The sequence below is a fragment of the Spea bombifrons genome, chromosome 8, assembly GCF_027358695.1.
Source record: "Spea bombifrons isolate aSpeBom1 chromosome 8, aSpeBom1.2.pri, whole genome shotgun sequence".
NCBI lineage: Eukaryota > Metazoa > Chordata > Amphibia > Anura > Pelobatidae > Spea > Spea bombifrons.
In genome coordinates, this window is record NC_071094.1 from 11,220,293 (window position 1) to 11,245,191 (window position 24,899).

General features: G+C 39.2%; 1 protein-coding gene across 3 annotated transcripts in view; it reads right to left on the minus strand.

Moving 5' to 3' along the window:
• NEK6 (NIMA related kinase 6) overlaps positions 1-24,899 on the minus strand; it is a 91,444-nt gene that overhangs the window by 14,460 nt on the left and 52,085 nt on the right. For all 3 annotated transcript variants that reach the window (XM_053472494.1, XM_053472497.1, XM_053472495.1), the window contains 5 exons: positions 11,319-11,459; positions 8,908-8,970; positions 5,940-6,050; positions 3,691-3,799; positions 353-460 (listed from right to left, as the gene is read on the minus strand). In XM_053472494.1, coding sequence (XP_053328469.1) covers positions 353-460; positions 3,691-3,799; positions 5,940-6,050; positions 8,908-8,970; positions 11,319-11,459 — 532 coding nt within the window. The remainder of the gene's footprint in view (positions 1-352; positions 461-3,690; positions 3,800-5,939; positions 6,051-8,907; positions 8,971-11,318; positions 11,460-24,899) is intronic.

Consider the following 24,899-nt stretch of genomic DNA (forward strand, 5'->3'; position numbering starts at 1 on the left):
GATAGTTGTCTGTCTTAAACACAATATTACCCAACAAGAATAGATTTCAGAACTGGTGGCTTATAATTTTAGGTTGTCTAGTGATGTTTTCAGTTAGTTTCATGCATTCAAACTTTGTAAAATAAGTATCCCACAGTCTGATGGTTAAAGTATGAAACAACACAAGAAGTATGGTCTTCGGTATAGACAAACCTTTCTGCATCACATGACTTCATTTCATGTGATTTGTTTAATGTGTGTATGTCACCAGGAGTCACATACACTTTCCGTAACTCTTCATCCAGCTTTGTGGTACAAGATCACCTTCTTCAAGGTGTTCCATACGGACGTTGGTGGGATAAAGAAATCTTACCCAAGGAATGCGCTGCGGTGGTTTTGGAGCTGAAGAATCGACCAAGGCCAAGGTCTCCTAGTTTTACAACTCCAGTTGCTGTTATAAACACATTGGCAGGCTTTATATCTGTGAGAAAAAAAAATATTCTACAATGTAAAGTGTAATGCTATTCAGTATAAATGAGAGCTCATAGCAAAGAGTTTGAGTTTCTAATAGGGATGTGAGTTTCAGTGATGACCTGCTGAACAACGCTAACACTACATTCAAGAAACATTCTGTAGGCTTAGACTGTGAAGAACAGTCTGCTTCCTGCAGCTCTTACAAAGACATTTGTGTTTCTTGACACTGAATTACAAATGTATATCGTTCACCTGCGTTCATCAGGTTGTGGAACCTCATGGTAACTGAATACACAAATAAGTGCCTTAAAAAATACAAGAGAAAATAATCGACATCTTAGATTTACTCTAACACCGTCGGTGACAAAGTAGATTATATATATATAGTTAACTTGCATTGAAACAAACTACATTTTAATACATGACAAAAATATCATAATAAAATGAATATAGAATAACAAATATCAAATGTGCATGTGAGGAAACAGAGTGCAACTTATTTAACAAACGGCTCTTAAGACTGTACGGAGATCGCCAACTGAACAGTCTGTTAATTCGTATTATTGCGTATTAAATTAGCTATACCTATATTTAATAGCGCTTACACCAATTCATTCTTTTTATATTGGCTTGTATTTTGAGCATCGGGAACTGCTCATTGCTGTTAGAAGCTGCTTTTTCTTTACTGTCTTCTTTTCCTTATCTATATATTTATCTTATCCATTCTTCCTACTGGTTCAGACTTATACAGAAAGTAGAAATAGAGGAGCACGCCTCTGACATAACGCATGGGTTAACAAATGTTTGTAGAAGGTGGAAACGCAGCCGACTAGAAATTCAGCCAACTACGTGTCAAAGGGGAGTCAGGAAAGTGGAACATCTATATACCGTATTATAACATATTAAAAACAGGCTTGGGCAGGACTGATTTTTAACAAGGTAACAGCATGGTCACAACCTTGTACATGGTAAGGCTGAACGACATTAGTGTTCGTCCCTGTAACCCAAGTAAAGATTCACAAATGTCCTTCAAATGAGCAAGACACGGACTTATGTGGCCCTGTACCTTCTGGTTTACAAAAGTAGGCACAGGTACAACTTCTTTCACAAATCAAGGCTACGTGACTCCTGAAAGTTTCACATGTCATGTAAAGTCAGGTGCATCTCCTTTACATCTGCAACTATTTGCATAAAACGTCACAACCAACTTCAAGAAGTGCAAATACTTTCTTAAAACTTATAACAGTTAATTCTTCTGCCTTTTGTTCTTGGAGAACCAGGGGTAAACAGACTAATAGAGAAACATTTGAATGAACGGCTGAATTCTGATCATTCCGTTTGTGGTTTCAACCAGAATTCAAATCAGAAACAGCTGTAATTCTAATCACAGTTACAACCATGAAGTGCTATAAAATAAAAGAAATATGTATACGTATCGAATTGTGATGTTTTATACGTTTAAAGTAAAGCATTATCTTCTCATTTAAGAAAAAATGTGCATTAACAAAAATAAAAATATTTTTTATAAAATCATATGGCCCTTAATAAAAAGATATGTTATAAAAGGTTTCTGCCAAGATGATTATTTTCTAGCATTAAACTGACCTACACTTTGCAATTGGCTGCCCATTCAACAGCTTTTTAAAGATACTAGGTTGAAATTTCTCATTACTGAAAGGTATGGTTTGTTAAAAAAAAGTTAACACAAAGGGTAGCTTTGTGATAAATCAATGTTAAGTGATGTTATGATTTGCAATGCGTTCTCTCTGGCCGGTACGGTTTTATCAGCTTGAAAATAAAAAAAAACATGGATTTTTGGGTGAAGTGGATCTATAAACTCTCTATAACCAGGGTAAAGAAGAGTCCTCCTGCTGCTGAATCACAACATGGTTTTTCACCAAAACAAGGGCTACTTGATAATTATGGGTGTTTTGTAGCTTAACATCAGCAGAGAAAGTACTTTATTAGCTACTGTTACTCTAAATGAAGTATTAAAGAGCCTCGTCTACTAGATGTTTATGCAAAAGCAATTTAAGAATTTCGAGCTGGTGTCCCACCCAGCCCCAACAATCAACTAAAACACTGATCCAAGCCTTTGTATTCCACACGTCAGAGCTGTGATATGCTATGATCCTTAGAAAGGAATCAAAACACATCATCCTCTGACAGCTTCATCGGGTGCGATCAGCACGGGCTTCAAAGGATGGATGAAACAAAAAGGAATGGGGAAGGGGGAGAGAAAAGTCAAGGAAACAACTGCAAGAACAACAACAAAAATGACAGGTTTGGTTTTAACAGTGCTGGACATCTAGGGTGATATAGGGTCATTGTTTTGCTGTTTTGAGATATTGCTGCAATATTTAGAGAACATAAAAGTAAAAAGGTGCATTAAAGATCAAACCTATAAAACACTGGTTCGCAAACATTTACCCTGGGGATGAGTGTGTTTTTGTGAAAATGGATGTCAAATGTCCTCAATGATACAACAAAGCTCCACCTATATAAGGTGACTCAATGTCACGGCCCATCCATGGTCCTGCTCTTTAAACATGGCCACAGCACTGCTACCGGAGCGCCTGCCAATTTCACAGACAGCAGTTAGGAAATTACTCGCACCAGAACCACTGGACTCAATGAATGAAACCCATATGTGGACTAGTGCACACATATTTCTATACAATGTATAATGCCTTGTGGTTATAGAGGGGAAATCACCAGAGTCTCTGGATATAACAGATGACTGTTGGACCTCAAGGCTGGCCCTTTATCTGGGGTAGGGGAGCGGCATTTTGCTCTGCATACTCCATCCACTTTCTTCTGCTCGCCCCGCAGTAACACTATGTACACATTGTCATGTTTTAGTGCTACCCTTAAAACAGTCACTATAACTCAGCTCACATATCCACTTAAATAGTTATACCACAAAGCACCATATTCAGTCCAAATTCATAAAATATGACATATAAACAAGAATTCTGCAAGCAATTAAATAAAATACAATTACATGAAGATTACATGGCAGGCCTTTGGGTTTTAGTGGCACAGCCCCAGTCTGTAACCATTGAGACCAGTAGAGTGCCCAGAGCATAGAACCGCTCGATTACCTGCAATGTTGACTCCGTCCGCTAGAAAGTGATACAATTATGAAACGATCCTGTTAAGATACACTTATAGTTGTATTAAAAAAAATATCATCTAAAGCCTTGGGAGACATTACAATAATCATTAAAAGATTACCTCTGTGCATGATCCGACGGGAATGCATATGCTCCACCGCACTGCATAGCTGCACAAAGTATTTCCATATAGTCCTCTCTGGAATTAAACGCTTCTGTTTCTTAAAGTACTGCAGAAAATTAAAAAAAAAAAAATACATTTGAAATAGGGCTTGATTGTCAAACAAGGCTATGTGACAAATGAAGAATTGAAAAATGCAGCTAATAACCGAAAGAAAGTACTACTGAGATTTTGGGTAAGCAGGGAGTCCATGCAATATATATATATGGACTTGTAATTGCCGCTTGGTGACTACTCTAGATTGTAAGCTCCTTTGAGCAGGGCCCTCTTCACCTGTTGTCTCTGTAAGTCAAATTGTTATGTTACATATTACTTGTTATGTCCTGTCTACCCTTGTACAGCGCTACGGAATTTGATGGCGCTATAAAAAACAATAAATAATAATAACACTCCTCATACCTTCAGGAGATAAGTGTAACTACAATAACACATTAAATAAAGAATTATCTTAATATGCATATCCTGTGACAGAGAAGGCATGAGAAAAAGATACAATAATAATAATAGTAGTAGCAAGTGATTACGGGGTAAGGAATGCATTAAAAAATACACTTTATTCCACTCTGTGATCCAATTAATTGTACTTTCCTCTTTGCACTCGTTGGGATGGCAATGAACCAGCCTTTTGGTTTGTTTCGGAACACTTTGATGAAAAGGTAGTTACCGCGGTTGAAGGCCCTATCCATGAAACTGAAATATTCTCAAAACGGAATGAAAGGCCCGTCCAGCCTTCTTAGGTAAAGTAACCTACTTCCACCACTCCTGGAATCATTGCCGAGGAGTAAAACTAGGTCTGACATGTGGAGATACAGGCTTTGTATAATGAGCATCTCATCTTAATTACCTTGAACAACATATTTAATGCCTCAGAACCACAAACTGTAACAAATGGAGTGATTGCCTTGAGCAACTACTGTAAATAGCCTAGTTTTGATAATATGTTGAAAGTTGCATAGAACTTCATTAACTCTTTAGACTCCTGTTTAAGGCTGTGCAAAGCCATATGTTTTGTATAACGAAATAAGATTTTACATTTATCGGAGATTAAGTTCCTGGGATGTCGTTATCCACCTAATGGAAATGTCGGGTTTGCTGCCATCCCCTGATTCATATATTCCTATTCGCAGTCACTCGAGTGTGCCTAAAACAATGGTGGCACTGTCTCTTACTATCACCGTTCTAGATACACAGACTGCCTATTCTAAATGACCAATATAGATCAGAAAAAAGTTTTTTTTCACATAATATAGCTGTCAATTGTGCCAAATTTGCAGTATCAGCCCCGAATTCCAACGTATGACTAGGCCCTTGCCTAAGTAGGCCAGTTCAAATATAAATAAAAGAGACTGTGTGAAAGTTACATGACATCAAACCACCCACAGATCATGAGTGATGTGAAAAAGTGGCCACAATTGAGCCATTATGGGTATTTTGTCATTACCCCTAAAGTGTTAAGACACCAGGTACAAGAAAGGTGGGAAGTATATTTTATGGTTATCATACTTGCTATTAACAAGGGAACCTCTACACATTTAATACTCGGCCCACACAAGACTCACAACATCTAGAACACACAAGTATCCTCATTTAGCTCTCAATTCTTTCCAATGTCAAGCATTTATCCAACCAACCAACAATGAATAAATGTGGTTTGGCCAAAAGTGCCTCCAAAGTGTTTCTTGGACGCTAGCTTCCAGTTCTGATTAAGATACATGCGGGAATGGGATGTTAAAAAGCTTTTTTTTGTACACAAAGCCTTGAGAACCATACACATAGTTTTTTTTATGACTCAATAGGTATGCATGGTTATGTTACAGGGCTGAACTCTAGTCAAGCAATGAAGTATTATTATATGTGAAATAATTGCCGTTCCGAGAAATACCTTTGTCTATAGTGGAACTTCATTAAATTCTAATCCACAAGACTAATTCTGAAAAACAAATCTCTCTGATGAGCTGATGAGCTCTCACGAATCTCTCGGTTAAGGGCAGCAGAAGTTATTTTCGAGCCCACACAGGAAACATACCTCATCACAAAGAAGAGTGGTTAGTTAAGGGTTTCTGTAAAATAGATTACTTTCATGTGTATTATTCTATAAAATCTGTTCTCCAATCTACACTCAGTACTTTGCATTTTGGCGCTTCAGCAATTACATGAAATTTCACATCTTTTGGGCTTGTTGTCCTTACTTTAATCATCTGAGAAAGGTCTCCAGCATCTGCCAGCTCCAGAACAATATTCAATTCATTGTCTTCAATAAAAGAGTCCAAATACTTAATTACATTTGGATGGTTCAATTGCTGTAAAAGATAATAAGTATAAATGTACATTATATAAAAAAACATATTGAGAAGTAACTGTTCAACATAAAAAAACATATAAAGACATAGCTCATGACAAACATCTAATCCATTGGTGGATATTCTAAAGGTGCAATCACTTTCTCAAATCCTATACTAAATCAATGATGAAATGTAAACGTTTAAGTAATAACGTTATAATAAAGCAAGAAGAGCAGGTTCATTTTGTTATTAAGTATTCATAATAAGTTTAATACAGCTAACAAACCTAGAAACAAGTTTTTGTGGCTAATCTCCTTTTGAGCATTCGTTTTCCAATAAATAAATAAATAATAAAGGTCAGCGTGGGACCTATCAATTAATATAAGCATGGCTGAGTGTTATTAGTTTGACAAGTTATTAACTTTTCGGCACTGATGCTGACAGGCGCACCAAAGCTGCCTCGCGTCCCTGGTTCAACATCAGACCTTGAACCATTAGAAGCAAAACTCCAGAGAGAGGACCATCCACCTGCACGGTGCGATCACAAACTGCTGACCCTCTATCGCATTAAGCGCTTTCTCGGGATCATCCTTGGTGCTTTCATTAATGCAACTTTTGATTTGTGAAGCCGTTTGGAAGCCGGCTCCCGTACGCTTCGGGTTTGTATCAGACATTATTTATAAACGCGTACACATTAGAAACGAATGCCCTACAGGCAGTAAAACGGATGCTCTCGCCGCTCATTCGCAACACAATGTGACTGTTCAGACTGACTCACCAGATTTTGAGCTGTTTGATGCTGTGATTTGAGTGTTTAACCGGCATTTTTTCTCTCCATGGGGAGCCAGGCTTTGAGCATACTTGCAAATTTCAAGTGTGAAATGTTTCAAAAATATATATATTCAGCAAAGCAATGCCCACAGGCCACCAAATGTCTTTCTGCAAGATCATTACCCATAAAACATTAGGAAGAGCAGAGAATCTCCATACCGCTGTCTCAAATTTTTGGTAGGCAGCTGGATTCTGCATGTCTGCATGGAGAATTACTTCTCCAAACCAGCAATGTAGAGGTTAAAAGTGCTCACATACACTTAAAACACACAACAGCACCAAGTCTCAGGGAAATAAGCTAGAAACTAAAGACTAGTATAATAAAAGCATTATATAGGGGATAACCAGGAAAGGGTTTAAAATATCTACTACATGGGAGACCTACTATGATTATTATTTCATTGTATTTATTAAGTACCAACATGTGCCTCAGAATCGCACAACCGGATTATACATTTAAAGTAGATTACTAGTAGAAAATACATTTAAAAAACACTGAGAGCCATGCTAGCAGGTTTAGTGGTGAACTTCTTAAAATGTATTACTGCAAAATGATTAAAGTTTAATACTGTTCTATAGGAAGTGGTAGGTTGGTCTACAAAACAAATCATCTTTTGATCTCCCAATATCATTTAAATAGCATTTTCTACTATAAATTGTGTGTAAATTCCCAGGGTATTCTGTCAATGGAAATATATATTGCAAAGGTAACAACTACCCTATGCTATTTATGTATCATTACCAATGCTTATGAATGCTTCATTTAATTAACTTGGTTTTCTTTAGCTTTTCAGTGTTTACTTTTCTTTTTTTCAGTGGTTTTCTTTAGTTTTTACTTATGACAAAAGGTCTACCAATTTAAGGCTGAAAATTGTCTTCTGGAAAAGGAGCTTTCGTTTCCTCTCAACCCAATATCTCTATTCCAAGCTTCCAAAATGTTTGCACCCAGTTTGTGAAACTCATTGGGATCTCTGCTCTGTGCTTCACACAGATGTACCAGTAATATCATCCTTTTTCTCAACATACCACTAATGGCTATTTTTATTAGCAAATACAAAGACAGTTTAAAGCAAACATCTTCACGATAGTTGAGCGTTCTTTGCTCGAAGTGCAGCGAGTCGTCCATCAGAAAACATCAGGAATCAGTTTGAACTTAGAAGACAGGGGTAGGGCAAAGCGCCTAGCAAAGTGTGCATTTCCAACATCACTACAGTGGTGACAAAGAAATCACTGATACCTCTCCCTTAGTCAGACAGCTGTAATCGATCGAGCTAATTTTTTAACACTTTTATAGCCAAGGCGCTATTCTGCTTGACTTACAATACAAAACTGTATCGATGTGAACATTGGTCTGTACCGGATTCTGGCAGCCATGACGACTCAGTGTTCCATATGGTATTATGACATAAAACAATGTATATAAAATACGACATCAGGGCTTGGTCAGTATACACTGACGCATTTAAATTCAGTATCCATAGCATGACAGATGTTAACTTTTATACTGCCAACTGCTACTAACATGCAGAGGTCTATCTGAATTTTTTTTCCTGATGCTGGCATTTCTTGTGTGAAGGATTACTATTGCCATAGAATCTGGACCTCATCCCTATTGTGACGCATTAAATAATGTGAATATGGATGTGAATGTGTAAGTGCATGTGAGAGGGGATATGTGTTAACATGAATGTGTAGGGTGTACGTGTGCAAGCTAATAAAGTATATGGACAAAGATGAGAATGTGCGAAAAAATATGTGCCAATGTGTTTGCCTGTTACCAGGGAGGTAAGCATAAGACATAAGACAGAAGAACAGAGACACGAAAGCAGTTGGTGGAGAAGGTAGCGAGACATTGAGAGAGCGTTAGTGTGAATGAATGAGAGAGTGAATTGATTAGCCATTACATAATCAGTGTGGGTGTGGTTTTGGTGGGTGCGGTTGTGAAGGGAAGAAGCATTTCATCCTTGGACCCAGGCAGCACAATGTCTTGGGTTGGCCCTGGTAATAGGATGCCTATAGGATAATACATTTTAAAAATACCTACCTTCAAGAGATCAATTTCTTTTATACAGTCTTGCCTGGCCTTGGCATCCATCATTTCAAATATCTGTAAAGTATATAAAAGTATAAGTACAATCTATGGAATAAAGGAACACTATGAAGATGTCAAAGTCATCAAATATTAAAAGGTTCCTGTTTTCAAACAAAAAAAATATGCTGCTATTGACATTGTTAGAATGAATAAAAAAAAACCAAAATTAGCGAAATTAATAAACATAAAATGTACAGTCAAAAACAACAGGCCAGCTCTTTATAATAATGCCATTATTTTATTAGTTTAATAATATTCTTCCATTATAGGTTCTTTTCTTCCCCTTGAAACCTTTCCAGCACAATGTGAATGTTTTGCTTAGAGTACATGTCAGCGGCAATTTGTCTTTGGTGCCATTGTATGAGCATGTGACATCTGCAATATTTAAAATGTCAAGCACACAAGACGACTGACAGACGGACATGGACTGACAGGGACAGTAAAGGACGTAGACATCCACACAGAAAGGAAAAGAAAAACAGTAAAAGAGATGGCCACCTAAACACAAAAATGAGGTGTCTGTATGCCAATATAATGTAGTAAACACTAATCAGCTTTCAGTGATGGATCCTAAAAAGGGTTAATATCCTTTCATTCAACCCCCCTGTGCTGTGGTGGAAGTGCAGGGATATTCGCCCGTTTTGGGAGACTGTGGCCGGGGTGATTGTTGAGGTGTCTGACCCCGATTTCGTTGCATCGCCCCAATCTATGCTACTCCTCCACACTCATGTTTCCTTTGGGACCTACAAGAGGTCTCTCACTATCCACCTGATTCAGGCGGCCAAGTCGGTTATTTCCAGGTTCTGGAAGAGACCGGGTCCCCCACCAATTGATGCCTGGATCTCCAGGGTCAATTTTATATATATCAGATGGAGGACCTGGTGGCGGCTTCTCAGGGGCGGGAGTATAGGAACAGCCTTAAATGGTATCCGTGGTTATCCTTCATGACTTTGTCTCGTTTGTTGGACGTTGGTTACGGGCGGCCTCCATGAAAGGCACTGGGCATAAATACCCCGAGGTCTCCTCTGCGCCCCTGCAGCTAGCCCCCAACTACGTGTAGTGCTGGCCTTTTTGTCTAGCTTTGCTGCGTTCTGTAACCATAGATAATTCCTTGCAGACTTCTATGAGCGGTGAGATCCGAGGTTCTCTGTTTATTGTTACTTGTTGTACGTTTCATATATTGTAACGTTTTTTGCTGCTACATTTTATTCTCCTGATTCTCTCTCGTGCCTTTTTCGTCACTATTGGAGCTTGCGTGACTCTGGCATGCGGTACTCACGTGATCCTCTTATGTACATGTCTCTGAATTCTACTGTATGCAACCATGGATCGTTCAGGCCGCGTTCATTTACATTTATTTTGTGTATCTTTGCACACTGTACAATGCGACTGTGTCATCCTTGTGTGCATATTTCAATAAACGGAGAATTGATAAAAAAAAAATATCTTTTCAATCAAAGTAGCAAATTAGATTGGGACAATCCCTACGCAAATGTGACTTTTGGCCACTATGATATCCTTGACATGGTCTTTCTAGGGAAACATCACAAATATATCTGCCACGAACACCTCTGTCAATGCCGTTGCAATTATAGTTGCAAAGACTTCAGTTGTATCAGATGTATCCTTGAAAGAGATGTGTATGGATGGAATGTTTGCGGAGAGAGGCAGGCAGAAACTCATTTCATTAGCGGGCCTCCCTCGTAGAAATGTTTAAATACTTTATTTAGCACAGCACATGTCAGACTTTATGGAGGAGTGCACCAAATTCATAAACGGGCTGCAATTTGCTCTGAATATGTCCTTGCACTCTTTATAAAACGCCAAAGAGAGGTATGGTTTACACTGAAGACATTCTGCAGGCTCCTTGTAAACGTGATCAGATTTTTACACGCCATTAGTGAGAGGTGAAAACAGCCTGTAAACTTCTCATGCGGGATTAACAGATGGACCGAGGTCATCATGAAGAGCTGGTAACAGCCCAGCATACTTTCTGTCTTGTTGTGGGGCCAGCAGAGAAAGCCTAAATCTGAGCCCCGACAGTTCCTTCTTCATTAACACCTCTAATTATCCAAACCACAAACTTTATGCCTTTTAATAGGCGTTCATGCATATGTCCGTGAAAACCTTTTCCAAAATGATTTGGAAACACAGACATACTGTACTGCGCTGCAAAATACGATGGCGCTATATACATGAATAAATAACAAGAGCCTATAGGTGTACAATACAAACTAGTGCTCTACCAATAACTTTGTTGTGCATATAAACCTACGCTAAAAATAAAAGTTGCAAAACCATATTATTATTAAATGAGCATAAACTATATGTTAGCTGATAAAATATATTTACGTCAACGTTACCTGAACTTTTTTCAGAGCCACGGGTTTTCTATCCAAATGACAGTTGGCTCTGTACACTTCACTGAATTGTCCTCTTCCAATCTTTTTATCTATTTTGAAATCTGCCAAGGTGCAGCGATAGGAGAACGGATTCATGTGTCTCTGATAAAAGAACAAAATAAAAGAAGAAAAAATGAAGCCTTCATATGAGAAATCTTGATTATAGAACACAGTGTACCTTTAGGGTATATACCATTAAGTAAGATTAGGGGTGAGCGGTAACGCTCTTGTCATCGTATTTATATGATCCATAAAATTTTAATTGAAAACGGAGAAGTCGATCAAGTCCAAGGGGGTAACTCAACCGGCTTCTCAACACAACTCAAAAGGCAGCTTGCCTGTTGACTAAAACTCACGTTGCTATTGACTGTCATGAGCGCATGTGAACTACAATTAGTGAATATGTGAGTTGGAAAGCGCATTCACCCTTTAGTGAATAGAGCGAGGTAAACAATTCAAAAGTAAGTCGCAAAATCAGATTAAAATGTAGGAGTTCCTCCTTTCTATACCGACAAGAAAGAATCTAAATCCAATAACGCTCATCTATTTAAATGCAAACGCTATATGGCATGTTGAGTGTAACGCGGCAGTAGAGGATGTGCGGTGTATCGTCTGCTAAACACTTATTTAATGTGTAGAAAATAGCTAGTGTGAAACATAATGAAAATTCATTGTTTTAACACTTGATCTTCCCAGCGACAGCTGTAGGCTAATCTACCAAAAACTATAGGGATTCGATAAAACATCTGAAACACAGAAAAAAGCTATATGACCGGAACAACCGTACTGTAAGGTTCAAATCATGCATGCTACGACAAAGCGATTAATAGGAGGTTTTATCACCTAAAATGCATCTATAGTGTAGATTTAAAACAAGCAATATATTTTTTTGGTTAAAACACAGCTTTATGTAGATTGATGTCTTGTGATCTAAATAGTACGCTACATTACACGTGATCTGTAATTAGACGCTATTTAAAATGTATTCACTCAAAGGGGCCGTTTATTGCAGCCAATCAGAGGCAGGAAATGGCTCACTTTAAAATCAACGGGCGCAGTTTTTTGTGCATGCGAGTCCGCAGCGTTCATCAAGCAACAGTTTGTCCTGACTAGCAGTGAGTATATCACAGGCATGGAGCTGTGTTGGGCCAAGCGCATCACCTGCACAGAAAATAGCTGGGGGTGGGCAAAGGGGGCAAATGCACAATGGGAGATTCCGCGAAATCACGCACCGTAAATGAGTTTACCCCGGTTCTAAAAAGACACTGCTGTTTTTCTGGATTATTTCCTATGGGGACTATTATCTCTGCAATGAAAGCAATCTGCTCTGCTTAGCCTGCCCGTTTCTGGCATCACAGAAGTGTACTTGTAATTGGTGTCAATGTAACATACAGGGCAGGACTCGGTTCCTAAGCTGGTTAGATCAATTACCTTTTTTGTGGAGAAAAATAAATAAAATTTAAATGTCTGCTTATTTTCCTTGATAGGATATATATATAATGTGACGTCAGAACTACAATGCAGAACACGCAGCTGTCATTGGAATGATCAATTGTAGAAGCATGAATCATTTCGGGGCATGCACTTTGTGAGTAGGAAACAGAACATTACTGTTTCAGACCCATCACATTTCCTGGAACTCTGGCCCCAAAAGGTCAGAAGCCTTGGCCAACATGGTTCAGCCTCACGGCAACCATATTATAAACCAAAGAGACACGTGAAAACACACACATCTGTTTAAATTGGGCTATACATACAAAACTATATACTGTAATATAAGGAATTTGCTGAGGTTGGAGGATTTGTTACCCAAGACATTTAATTTCAGGTTTCAAACATGACTAGATGTGCCATATTTAAACATTATGTCGATATGAGATTCAGGGCAAATGATCAATCACATATGTAATATTCAACAGAGAATGCTACGAATGGCATTGTATTCCTAATATCTTTCGTTGCTACAAATAACATATACAAGACATACAAAGTATTAACACCTTGCAAGTAAACAAATATCACTAATCTAATAAATACACAAATTTCTTGCCTCTCTTCTGATTAAAAACATCCGGCTAGCAATTACTTTAAAAAAAAAAAAAAACATTTTCTGAAAGTCACACGCATTAACTATAATAGTTAACACCACATCGTCAGAGTCAATGCACTCCCTATTTATTTCACTTGAAGATCTCTCTCTTTTATTTTATAGCAAACTGCATATTCACTTTATTTTGACGTTTAAGATCTCTACCACCTCTCCTTCTAACTCTACTTATTATATGTTTTTTTATATGAAATGTATACCTTGTACTATTTTAGTAGCCCATGGATTGCTGCATATTTGCTTTACCTTGCCATCTATACCTACCTACAAAAATAATAAACATGTTTGCTTTCCACTATAATGTAAAATCAATGCTTTAATCTAAATATGTGGCACTTTCCTCGTTCCTGCAATCATTAGCATGCTCTGCATACGCCAATCACTTGATGTTTATTCTACATGCTGTGGGCCAATCTGATCATCTAGTAGCGTCTAATCAGATGCATTTTGCATACCATAGCTCCATAACTCACAGGTCCTTCCAGAAATAAAAAAAAAGCTTTAAAAAAGGAGCTTACTTCCCGTATAATACATTGTCTATATCCCCATCCAGTCCTTTCCCCCTATTTACAACTAGCCCCTCATTAGATCACACATTAAAACATTCACTCGCCCATTTTTTTTTCTTGATCACAAACTCAGATCTCCCTCTCCTCGTACAAATATGTACGAGGAGAGGGAGATCTGAGTTTGTGATCAAGAAAAAAAAATGGCCTTAACCTTGTTGAATTTTGAGCTGCCCAACATCAAAAAGACAAAAGACTCACATCTCTATCACCCACCTACAATATATACCGATAAGACGAGAATGCTATTTTATATGGTAACATCAAATCTTGAAGGTCAACTCCAGGTATATTTTCATGTCACATGCATTCTGGAGTATTGCAGTGACGCCAATGCAAGAGAGGTGCAGAAACGCTTCTCCTTCTCCCCATATTCATCTACAATATTCTGGCCTCTTGGAGCACTTCCACAAAGGACGGAGCCACAGCGCACCCCACGGGGACAGCCTCTCTCTCTCACTCCTCCAATCCGGGGAGATGGAACACGCAAAAGCTCTGTCCTTTTGCGGAAGTATTATTATTGTTTTAGAAAGCTCCATCAGATTCTACAGCGCTCTACAAAGTGTAGACAAAGTGTAGACAGGACAATTCGTAAATAACATAACACAATGACAAACACGCTTACAATCTAGAGGGATACCTGGATAATGGGGCTGATACTGGGGAGAAGTGGATGAAGAAAGAAGACAGAAGAACAAGAAGAGGCAAGAGAAGAAGCGGAGCTACAGAAAAGGACACAGGGACACAGAAGCGGTTGGTGGAGAAAGTAGGAAGAGCATTAAAGAATGTGAGTGAGAGCAACAAAAGCAAAAACAATGGTTTGTAATTTTGTTGTGATGTCAAAGGGAGCAATAAAGATGTTGTGATGTCAAAAGGGAGCCATACACTGTACTATGGATTTCAACGCTGCCGACAACGACATGCAAGGCCTGCAGGACAAAACCAACTTTGGTGTCCAAATTTCAATATATTTTAAGCAGTTATGTCAGTGATTTTCATTCTTCCATTGTAAAAATGGAAATATTACTGGCATGTAGTGTGTACTGTCGTTAAATGAAAGCCAGTGCTTTCTGCCAATTAAGACCACACAGATTTGCAGATTCCTGAGCGCTAGATAGTAGGCACTCTGAATCAATCAGGGGCATGCTGTAAAAACTAGTTAACGCTTTATCCTGGTTTGGATTTCAATCCCCTAACAGTCCAGAATTCCATTAATAATTCCATAAACATACGAATCTAAAGTGCATTCCAGAACCCTCTGGCAACCAAAAAGGGTTAAACGGCTGTTAAAATCTTGTGGAATGTTTGAAAGTGGCACATGCAATTATAAATATGGATAATTAGCAGCTCCAGCCAAGAATAAAATGTCACAGTGTCACACGGTTTTGTCACAGTCCACTAATGAATGTAGGCATTTATCTCCAGGCTCTTCTATTCATCACAAGCCTGTTGCAAGTGACCAACCAGACATGGAGGAAAGATAACCCTTTCATCACTAAGAGAGGCCTTAGTTTTTTTCAATTTCATTACAAGATCGCATTGCCTTCTCTCTGTAGTAAAAGCAACTGGCAAACAAATTGATTTATACTACACACAAAACAAGGAAGCATATAGCAAGCGTCCTATTGTTACATTACCCTGCGATACAGCAAGAACTGGGAGTATATGATAATTGCATTATTCACTACAATTCTATTCTAACAGCTTAAGACCAGAAATACTTGCAATGGCTAGAAGTCTTGTAGTACCAACAAGTTATCAAATGCACACACATGCCACAGCTTATTAAAAAAATAGTAGTTACTTCTAAAGAGTCTCGATGGGACAAAATAATACACTATGTGAAATGTGCACATGAAACCCTGAACATTTAAAAAAAAATATTCTGCCCTGGTTTTATTTTGTCACTTTCATAATAGACAAATAGGCCAAATCACTGCTCATGGCAGCATTATCACAGAAAGATCCATGTTACGATTCTAATGCACATAGTGCTTGTTTCCTAAATGCCCTCTAAAACAGAATTACATTAAACAGAGTTAAAAAGGACAAAACCAATTCATGAATTTCATCCATGTTTATTTATATATATATATATATATATATATATATATATACGCACACACAGTATATATATGCAGAGTATATACGTATTTACAGTTCATGTACAGTTTGATCACTAGAGGGAGTCTACCCTACATTGTCCGTTAGCGCTGACACACAGATGAAGCACTTGTAACCATTAATAGATCGCTGAAAGTCAGCACTGGTGGATTTCTTTAAAAATTGCATCCCACATGGTCTTTTTGTTCTACCCCATCCTTTCGGAAAACGCTGTAAATTGTATTAAATCATAAACCGGGACAGATTGTCAGCACACTTCATATTGTCAACGTCTAACATTCCCGTCACTGCCACACTTACACAGAGACAAATTACGCATCTAGCTATATTTTACTATTGAGATGTTTATTTTAAGATACATGCCTTTAGTTGTTTAGAAGGGAACTCCCACCATACTTGTATATCCTTTAGTTACTATGTAATATCTGTTATAATTTTTTAGTTATTGAGTAATATTTGTTGCAACAAGTCAGCAACTTTATAATTTTGTGTATAATAACACATAATAACACATACAACAAAAGTAGTTAATGTTTTCTGTTTATTTCACAGATAGTATTACTATTTATAACATTCACATGATAGTCACATCTAATTATTATTATTTTCCCAAACACTTAAGTTTAAGCTTTAGCTCAGATCAGGCAGGATACAGACCGGTCTTCCTTTACCGTATTTTTACACTCAATCAGGTGGGCTTCCCTGTTCCTTGGAAAAACCCTCTGACCTGGTATGATGTACTGCCTTCCAGACAGCAAAGATATAAAAAGTTGTGGCGTCTTCCCTCTAAATTACATGGTACACTATCTTTAGGAATGCTGCTATAGAACCAAAAAAGTCAATTCTTTTTGAATACCCTATCTTCTCTTTTCAACATATCATAAAGTGCCCTACTATTTACAAATTTCCCAAACACTGCTTAAGAGCTGGCAGTGAGCACCATGTATAATCGTATTTCTTATTTGTTACATACAACAGTCGTGTTACATTTTTACCTTGAAAACATTGAAGATATTACAAAATTAGCTACTCTGCCTTAATGTATACAATATTTCTCTCTGTGGAATTAAGCTGATGTTTGCTAACACACACAAACATACACACATATATTATACTATATTATGATATACCAATACACATGTTTAAGGACAAGAGATTTGACAAAAATTGTAAAGGAGTAAATTCTACTATTGTTCCCTCTTATTTCAATTGTACGAAGGTCAATGACATGTGACAGGCATCCATTCCCAGATCTTAGAACCTATTCTAACAATTCACAGGATGTATTGGTCCCCTTTATGGCAGCTGAACTTAGTTCAGAAGGTAGTTTGGCGATGTGCTCAACAACCGCTATTTGAGAACTGTTTGTAATGCGTGTTGATGCTAGTAATGCAGGACCACTGGCTCGCTTAGAGGATGCTCAATACTGTTATCCCGCTAAGCTGGACTTGATGTCTGGTGATGACTGGACACCTCAGCTGATATGCTTTGGCATGCTCCAAGAGTACAGCTGCACATTTACATATGCAATGACCTAGATTAGCATTTGCTATCGCAACCCATCAGACCTAATTAAAGTAATGGAGCTTTCATGCAGCCTTAAGTGGGAAAGGGGATGTGGAGCCACAGACAGGGCCATGTATGCTCACGGCTTGTCAGAATATAACAAGCATCCTTCTACTTGATTAAAACAATACATTCTGCACATATAATTTCAGGCACATTGTGCCTCCAATACAAGACTCTCAAGAAGAAAAGAGAAACTCATTCTTGGGAACATAAAATCCAGGTGCACACAGGTTCAAGGATATAAAAAGTGGTTCCTAGACTAGCTATGTGTATAAAATACACAAAAAGGCAGTAAATGTGTTTTCTGAAACTCATGGCCAGCTTGTGTGAAATGGACATATATCATGCTCAGTAGTGACCAAGAGCTGGCCTACCTCCTTCTTGGAAAGAAGATGGTGACCATGTCATGGCTTTAATTTAAACTTTTACTGTCTCCCACTCCCTAGATGACCTTGCCCGGTTTTCCCACCGCTTTAGCTCCCATAGGGAAAAAGCAGGAAATATCAAGGGTAGTGTTCTTAGATATGGACATAATGTCACGCTAGCCAGACTTCAGTCACCGCTTAGTGGAGCACCTATATAAAAAAACAAAATGCACCTATATTACAAGGACATTACCTCATGAACTTTTTCTATGCACCATGTGCCCCCTTAGTAGAAGCACAAAAAATAGTAACAATTCAATGCCAAAAAGGAAGGTATAGCTAGATAATGTTAAAGGCCTAAATTACATCTTTTGTTGATTACCTGTGGAAAAAAATAACAACCCCTGCAGCAAGTTAAAAGTTACATGTTTCTGCAAATTTCAGTGCATACTTCCTACTTACCGTATTGGCTCGAATATAGGCCGCACTTTTTTCCCCCACTTTAAGTTTTTAAAGTGGGGGTGCGGCCTATATTCGGGGTCTAGCGCCCGACGCCCGGGACATGCAGTCCCGGGCGCCGGGCAGGCAGCGGGGTTAAGATACAGATCCCCCGCAGCGGTGCAGGGGACCTGTATCCTACTCTCCGATACGCTCAGACAGCCTCCCCTGCCAGCACTTCCCACGGGGGGGGGGTGCCGGCACGGGAGGTTATCTAAGCGTTTTACCTCTGTCCACCCCCGACTTACCGGAGCAGACTCCCGGGTGTCTTGCGGGGCCGGCGGGAGACATTTACGCAATACGCAAATGCAACTTCCGGTAACGGTACCGGAAGTTGCATACGCGTATTGCGTAGATGTCCCTCGCCGGCCCTGAAGACACCCGGGAGTCTGCTCCGGTAAGTCGAGGAGGGGGGCAGAGGAGGACAGCGGCAGCGTATCGCGGGGAGGGAGGACAGCGGCAGCGTATCGCGGGGAGGGAGGACAGCGGATCTCGGGGAGGGAGGGCAGCAGATCTCGGGGAGGGAGGGCAGCGGATCTCGGGGAGGGAGGGCAGCGGATCTCGGGGAGGGAGGACAGCGGCAGCGTATCGCGGGGAGGGAGGACAGTGGCAGCGTATCGCGGGGAGGGAGGACAGTGGCAGCATATCTCGGGGGGGGAGGACAGTGGCAGCATGTTTTTTTTGGTGCTTTTTTAAAGAAAAAAAACTTTTTCTTTAAAAAAGCACCAAACTTTTAGGGTGCGGCCTATATACGGGGGCGGCCTATATCCGAGCCAATACGGTATTTGCTGATTTTAACACATAAAACAGAACATGTGGTACATGGAAAAATGTCAACACCCTATCAGCTAGTAATGAGTAACATCCCCTTTGGCAGAAATCTGAGTTCTTCTATTCTCACTCTAGGAACGTTATATCTGCTCTCCCTTACAGAAGCTTCTAGTTTGCAAATATTCTTGAATTGTCTTATAGGCACTACATGTTTGAGATCTACCCACATATTTTCAATCTAGCATTCCAAACTATACCAGAGTGAGAATAGAAGAACTCAGATCCAACAACATTTAATGTGTGTAAACTGGGACACCTTTGTTGGGGGTGTAGATGGAGCTTGGGGGGGGCAGAACCAGGGCAGGACTGCCCCCCCACCTTACCTGGACAACCATGCACAGTACTCAGCTCCAGAGCACCATGGGGTGGCCATGTGGGAGCTGCAGACCTCCATTCATTTTCCAGCTCCTGTAAGGGTAGACCAGAGGATCTTCCCAATTGGCCATGGACCAGCACAGTGGGGCAGCTTGGCAGGACAGTATCCAGAAATCGTGGTTGTCCTGCATAAAACAGGATGGCTAAGAGGTATGGCTTTGTGACAGCCAATACAAAACAAAGCTTTAGTTTCTAGAAGCAGTTCATGGTTGATTTTGAGGAATCTTTTGGATCATTGCCTTGTCATTCAACATCTGTTTAGCTTCAGTTTCTTTACTGACTTTGGGATATTGCGGCTGTGCACACATTACCGTATATCTACATACCAGCCAACATACCGGTGTCTATCTACTATACCCATCTACCAACATAACTTTCTGTTTTACCATCTCGGCCACTTAAAGCCTAAATTCTGTGAATTTCAAATCCTTCAGGTATGTCCAACAATTTGTGCACCAACTGCCTACAGACCTCCCGCCCCCCCACACACATTATATATATATATATATATATATATATATATATATTGAGCTGTTAAGGCAAAGACCTCAGTCACAGCACCTATATGGCCTTCTCGTGAGGTAGTGAAGCTGTGCTTCAAGATATGATATCATATATGAGCTTAAGGCTTCACTACTTCACAAGGAAGAAGCCAACATCTGTCAGAGGTGTTTTGGAATAGGTTGCTGCAGTCTAATTAAGTTAAAATTGAACCTATATATCGCTAGTACAAGCTAGAAGCATCGTTCATGCAGGCTATATGTCAGATAGCCCCTTCAAACTGTCCTGTATTGGTCTCTTGAATGATGAGCACTTGGTGATGGGGAAGGCTGAGAGGATCTCAGATTTTGCAGTGAAAACAAGAGTGATTCAGGGATTTACTTGTTGGCAAATTTGTCATTATAGAAAATGCTCAGGAATTTCACTGCGGCCTTCCAGTACCTCCCGCAGAAATAAGAACCAGATCAATTAATCAGCGGCCTCGCAAAGCCAGCTCTAGGACACAACATTGTGGCCAGCTGAGTAAATAATACGACGTGTAAATTCTAAGCCCTAAAGCAGTGAACTTCAGATAGATTCATAAGTCCTTCTTTGTATAAAAATAGCAAAGTTCCCAGTATGAATATAGTTTTATCTTCACTACATACTGCCTATAAAAGACAGCAGCAGACCCATTCAATGTCAAAATGCAAAAAATATAAAATATGGCCTCCCCAAGTCTTCTTTTTTGTTTTCCCTTTGACGAGTGTTTATGTATCTTATGAAAAGGGATCCTTTCTTGCATTTTTACACAAAGGATAAACTTAACAGTTCAGAATCTCCAACGGTGCATATAAAATAGATGCACTCACCCAATTAATTTGCTGAAATCTCATTAAAAAATCCATCTGACAAAGTCATAGACTTGTGACCCAAATTGTTATTACCTTCACGTGGCATGTAGGTTTTTCTTTGCATGTTTTATTTTATTTTTTAACGCACCGTTAAATGCTAAGACAATTGTCTCTTTACAGCCTTACAGGACTGACATTTTGTTCCACGGTAATCCTACTAGCATATTAATGTGTATTCCGAGCCAAAAGTAATATGCCTCACACACGCATTCAGAAAACCAGTGTACAAATACTACAATGCATACATATATTTGCATGTATATAGAGACACAATGTATTTTATATATATATATATATATATATATATATATATATATATATATATATATATATATATATATACACACACATACACACACACATACATACAGATATACTACATACATACACACACATATATATATGTATATGGTGAAAAGCAAACTCAAATTGAATTCTGCTTTTGGAGATAATATCAGTACTTGGCAAAACACAGAAGGATGTTTAACCAGCAATGAGTATCAATTAATAATTAATTAGAATTCATTAGTAATATATGTGTTGCTGGCCTCAGCCTGTAGAGGGAAGTCTTTATTCCAGACACAAGTGATTAAAGTCTTGCATCTCTTGCATTACTCTGCTTTAAGAATGCCACCTCAGCCACCCCTCTCGTGTCTGAGCCCTAGTGAAAATACCACTCATATTATTTCTTATCCATTGTTTTATATAGCACCACCACATTCCGCAGCGCTGCACAATGCCTAAAAGCAAAACGGCTAGCATACATCAGATAAGGTAGCATATCTACATATGCTGTGGTCATGGGAGCAGAGGTACCACTTCTTTCCTTTAGAGCAGGAGTGTCCAACCTGCAGCCCTCCAGCTGCTGCAGGACTACATCTACCATCCTCCCCAGCCAGCCCCATAGCTCAAAGAGCATTATGGGAGTTGTAGTCCTGCAGCAGCTGGAGGGCCGCAGGTTGGACACCCCTGACCTAGCCTCAGGCTCACTGTCCCCAAAACTCCCACTCCCAATAGTCCCTTCACTCTTCCCAGCATGCTTCATGGAACCCTTCAGGTCTTTTTGGCTCACTGCACTGCAGGTTCGCATGTGACATGGCCAGGTCCCCACTATGTGGAATGGCACCTCAAAATTAGGACTGCGAATCTGGACAGCTGGGAAGTATTAGCATGGATGCACGCTCTTCCTGCCCTGAGTATCTCTCTTCCTATGACTGAAGGATGCTGGCTGGGGATCCTGACAAAGTATTTCTGAGCCTTTTCCTTACAAGCAGCTCCAATGCTGCCCCCGCTATTACTGAAAGCAGCAGGCACTGCTGATCCTGCCACATGACAGAAAGTGAGACGCTCCCTTTACATCACTGATCATCACATAGACATATCTGTGTCTCTATAAACAGCTGCAGAAGAGGGTCCAATACACAACCTTGCTATATAAATGAAACAGCAGCAGGTACACAGCAAGTGGGGGGCCTCTTGCCACTAGGGCCCTAGGGTGAATATGCCCCTTTTGCTCCACCCATACCTTGGAAACTTATAATTGGATACTAAACTTACATTTCATTTCTTGTCACACAAATACAGATTTACACAAAGTTACAAAAAATTCAGTAAATTTACACGAATCAGAATTCACAAGTCTAATATATATACATTCACACTTTTGAAACATTTGGGGTCACTTAGGTGAACAAGGTCCCAAGGAAGTTTCTAGCTGTGTAACATAATTGCAAAAGCCTTTTAGTTTTGGATTAGCGAACACAACGTGCCATTGGAACACAGGAGTGTTGGTTTCTGGTAAATGGCCTCTGTACGCCTATGAAGATATTCCATGAAAAATCAACCATTAACAGCTACAGCAGTCACCACTTACAACATTAACATCTACACTGTATTTCTGATCAATTTCATGTTATTTTAATGGACAAAATTTGCTTTTCTTTCAAAAACAAGGACAGTTCTAAGTGACTCCAAACTTTTAAAATGGTAGTGTGTGTACATACATATATGTATATTTATATACATACATACATACATACATACATACATGTACACATACTACATACTGTGTATCATAGCTATGACTAGCACATAAAGGGTTCCGGGTAACACAGTAGCAGCTGGTCTCCATTACCACCTAATGTCCCTTAACTGTGTGATTACAAATTCTGTCATGCTCTTCACAGCATAGTGCAAGTATCATCTTGCCTCAGAACTCAACCTATTAGCAGTCATTAAATCATTATGGGATCTCTGCCTGGTAATAATATGCCACAAAGGTTTCAGGGAACTATAGAACACCTGGAGCAATTTGAGGAACCCCTAAACAAAGGACCTCCCTCGTGTTACAAAAGGTTCATCAAGCTTAACTGATACATTTTGTTTAATATCAGCTTCAGTCACATGAAATCAGATGACCAAAGACGCTAACCAAATGAAGATCTCAAAGCACATAACAGCATGGCACATCCAGTCAGCTTTCACACCTTATTAATGGTTGTCCTCAGAAGAATAGCAGAAACAAAATAGGAACAATAAATGTCACAACACAGGACAGTAATGGGTAGGTCACCAGGACTTAGATTAATATCTTTAGTCACTGTGCTCTAATAGTTTGAGACTCGGTGGGATAGTGTAGGCTCAATCTAGATGCATAGCTGGGCTTTGCTTGAAGACAAATTAGCCAGAGCCTGTCAAGGAACAGCAGTAAGCAGGGCCTTACCCTTAAACAAAACAGCCTTCCGTGGTTCTTCTAGTCACAGACAGGGATTCCTGAACAACCACGGTCTGCCGGAGTGCAACTGGCCTAAATTGCATGTCATCTCCACAAATGCAAAGGAGATACCGTACTTACAGTGCATGTAGCTGCCCCAAACAGGTTAAAATACTAATTAATTTAGGAAAATTGTCTCTGCCCACCAGGGACATCAAAATCTGTAGAGGTACATGATTTACCCGCTAAACCATAGCAGAACATTTAGTAAAGGCTACTATCACTTATACACAAGCTTTCTACCTTTCTAGGATTTTCTTGTAGGCTATTATCTCTTGTTGAGTAAAACAATTTTAATCAACTATTTTTTTTTTCAATGCTTGGGGTCATTCATCGATTCCATAGGAACTCCTGTAATGTATAACCACTCTGTATATCCCTGCAGTTTTTTCGCATGTCCCTATACATATATACAAAGAACACATGGCGCTAGTTTGTGCCGAGTGAACCACACAACCTTTGGGAATATCTTTATAAATTACATGTTTTAACACACCCAGGGGGGATGTAAACAAAGTTCACACAACCCTCAGTTTTTTAAAATGTCAACGTTTAAGTAGTTTTTACTAAAATTAAGTGTAAATTATGTTGCAACCGAAAGTTTTGCTTAGTGAGGATTCTTGCACGGAGACATCTTTGATATTCTAAGAGACCCACTCGATATGAACATTATCACAAACATACTATTTCGTGCAATTATGCTGTTTGTAAACGGCATAAACAACAGTTTGTGAAATCCCATAACTTAATACACATTATCCTGGTCATAAACAGATTGGATTCCACACGCTCTCCTTTCATGCAGTATGAAGGTAGATTATTTTGGCACTCTACACGACAAGTAATAAGTCCTGCTGGTTTCTATTTGTTGATGCTGATTGTTGTTATTGAGTGCTGATGGTTCAAAATGGTCTGGATTGCCCCTTATGCTAAAAAGGAG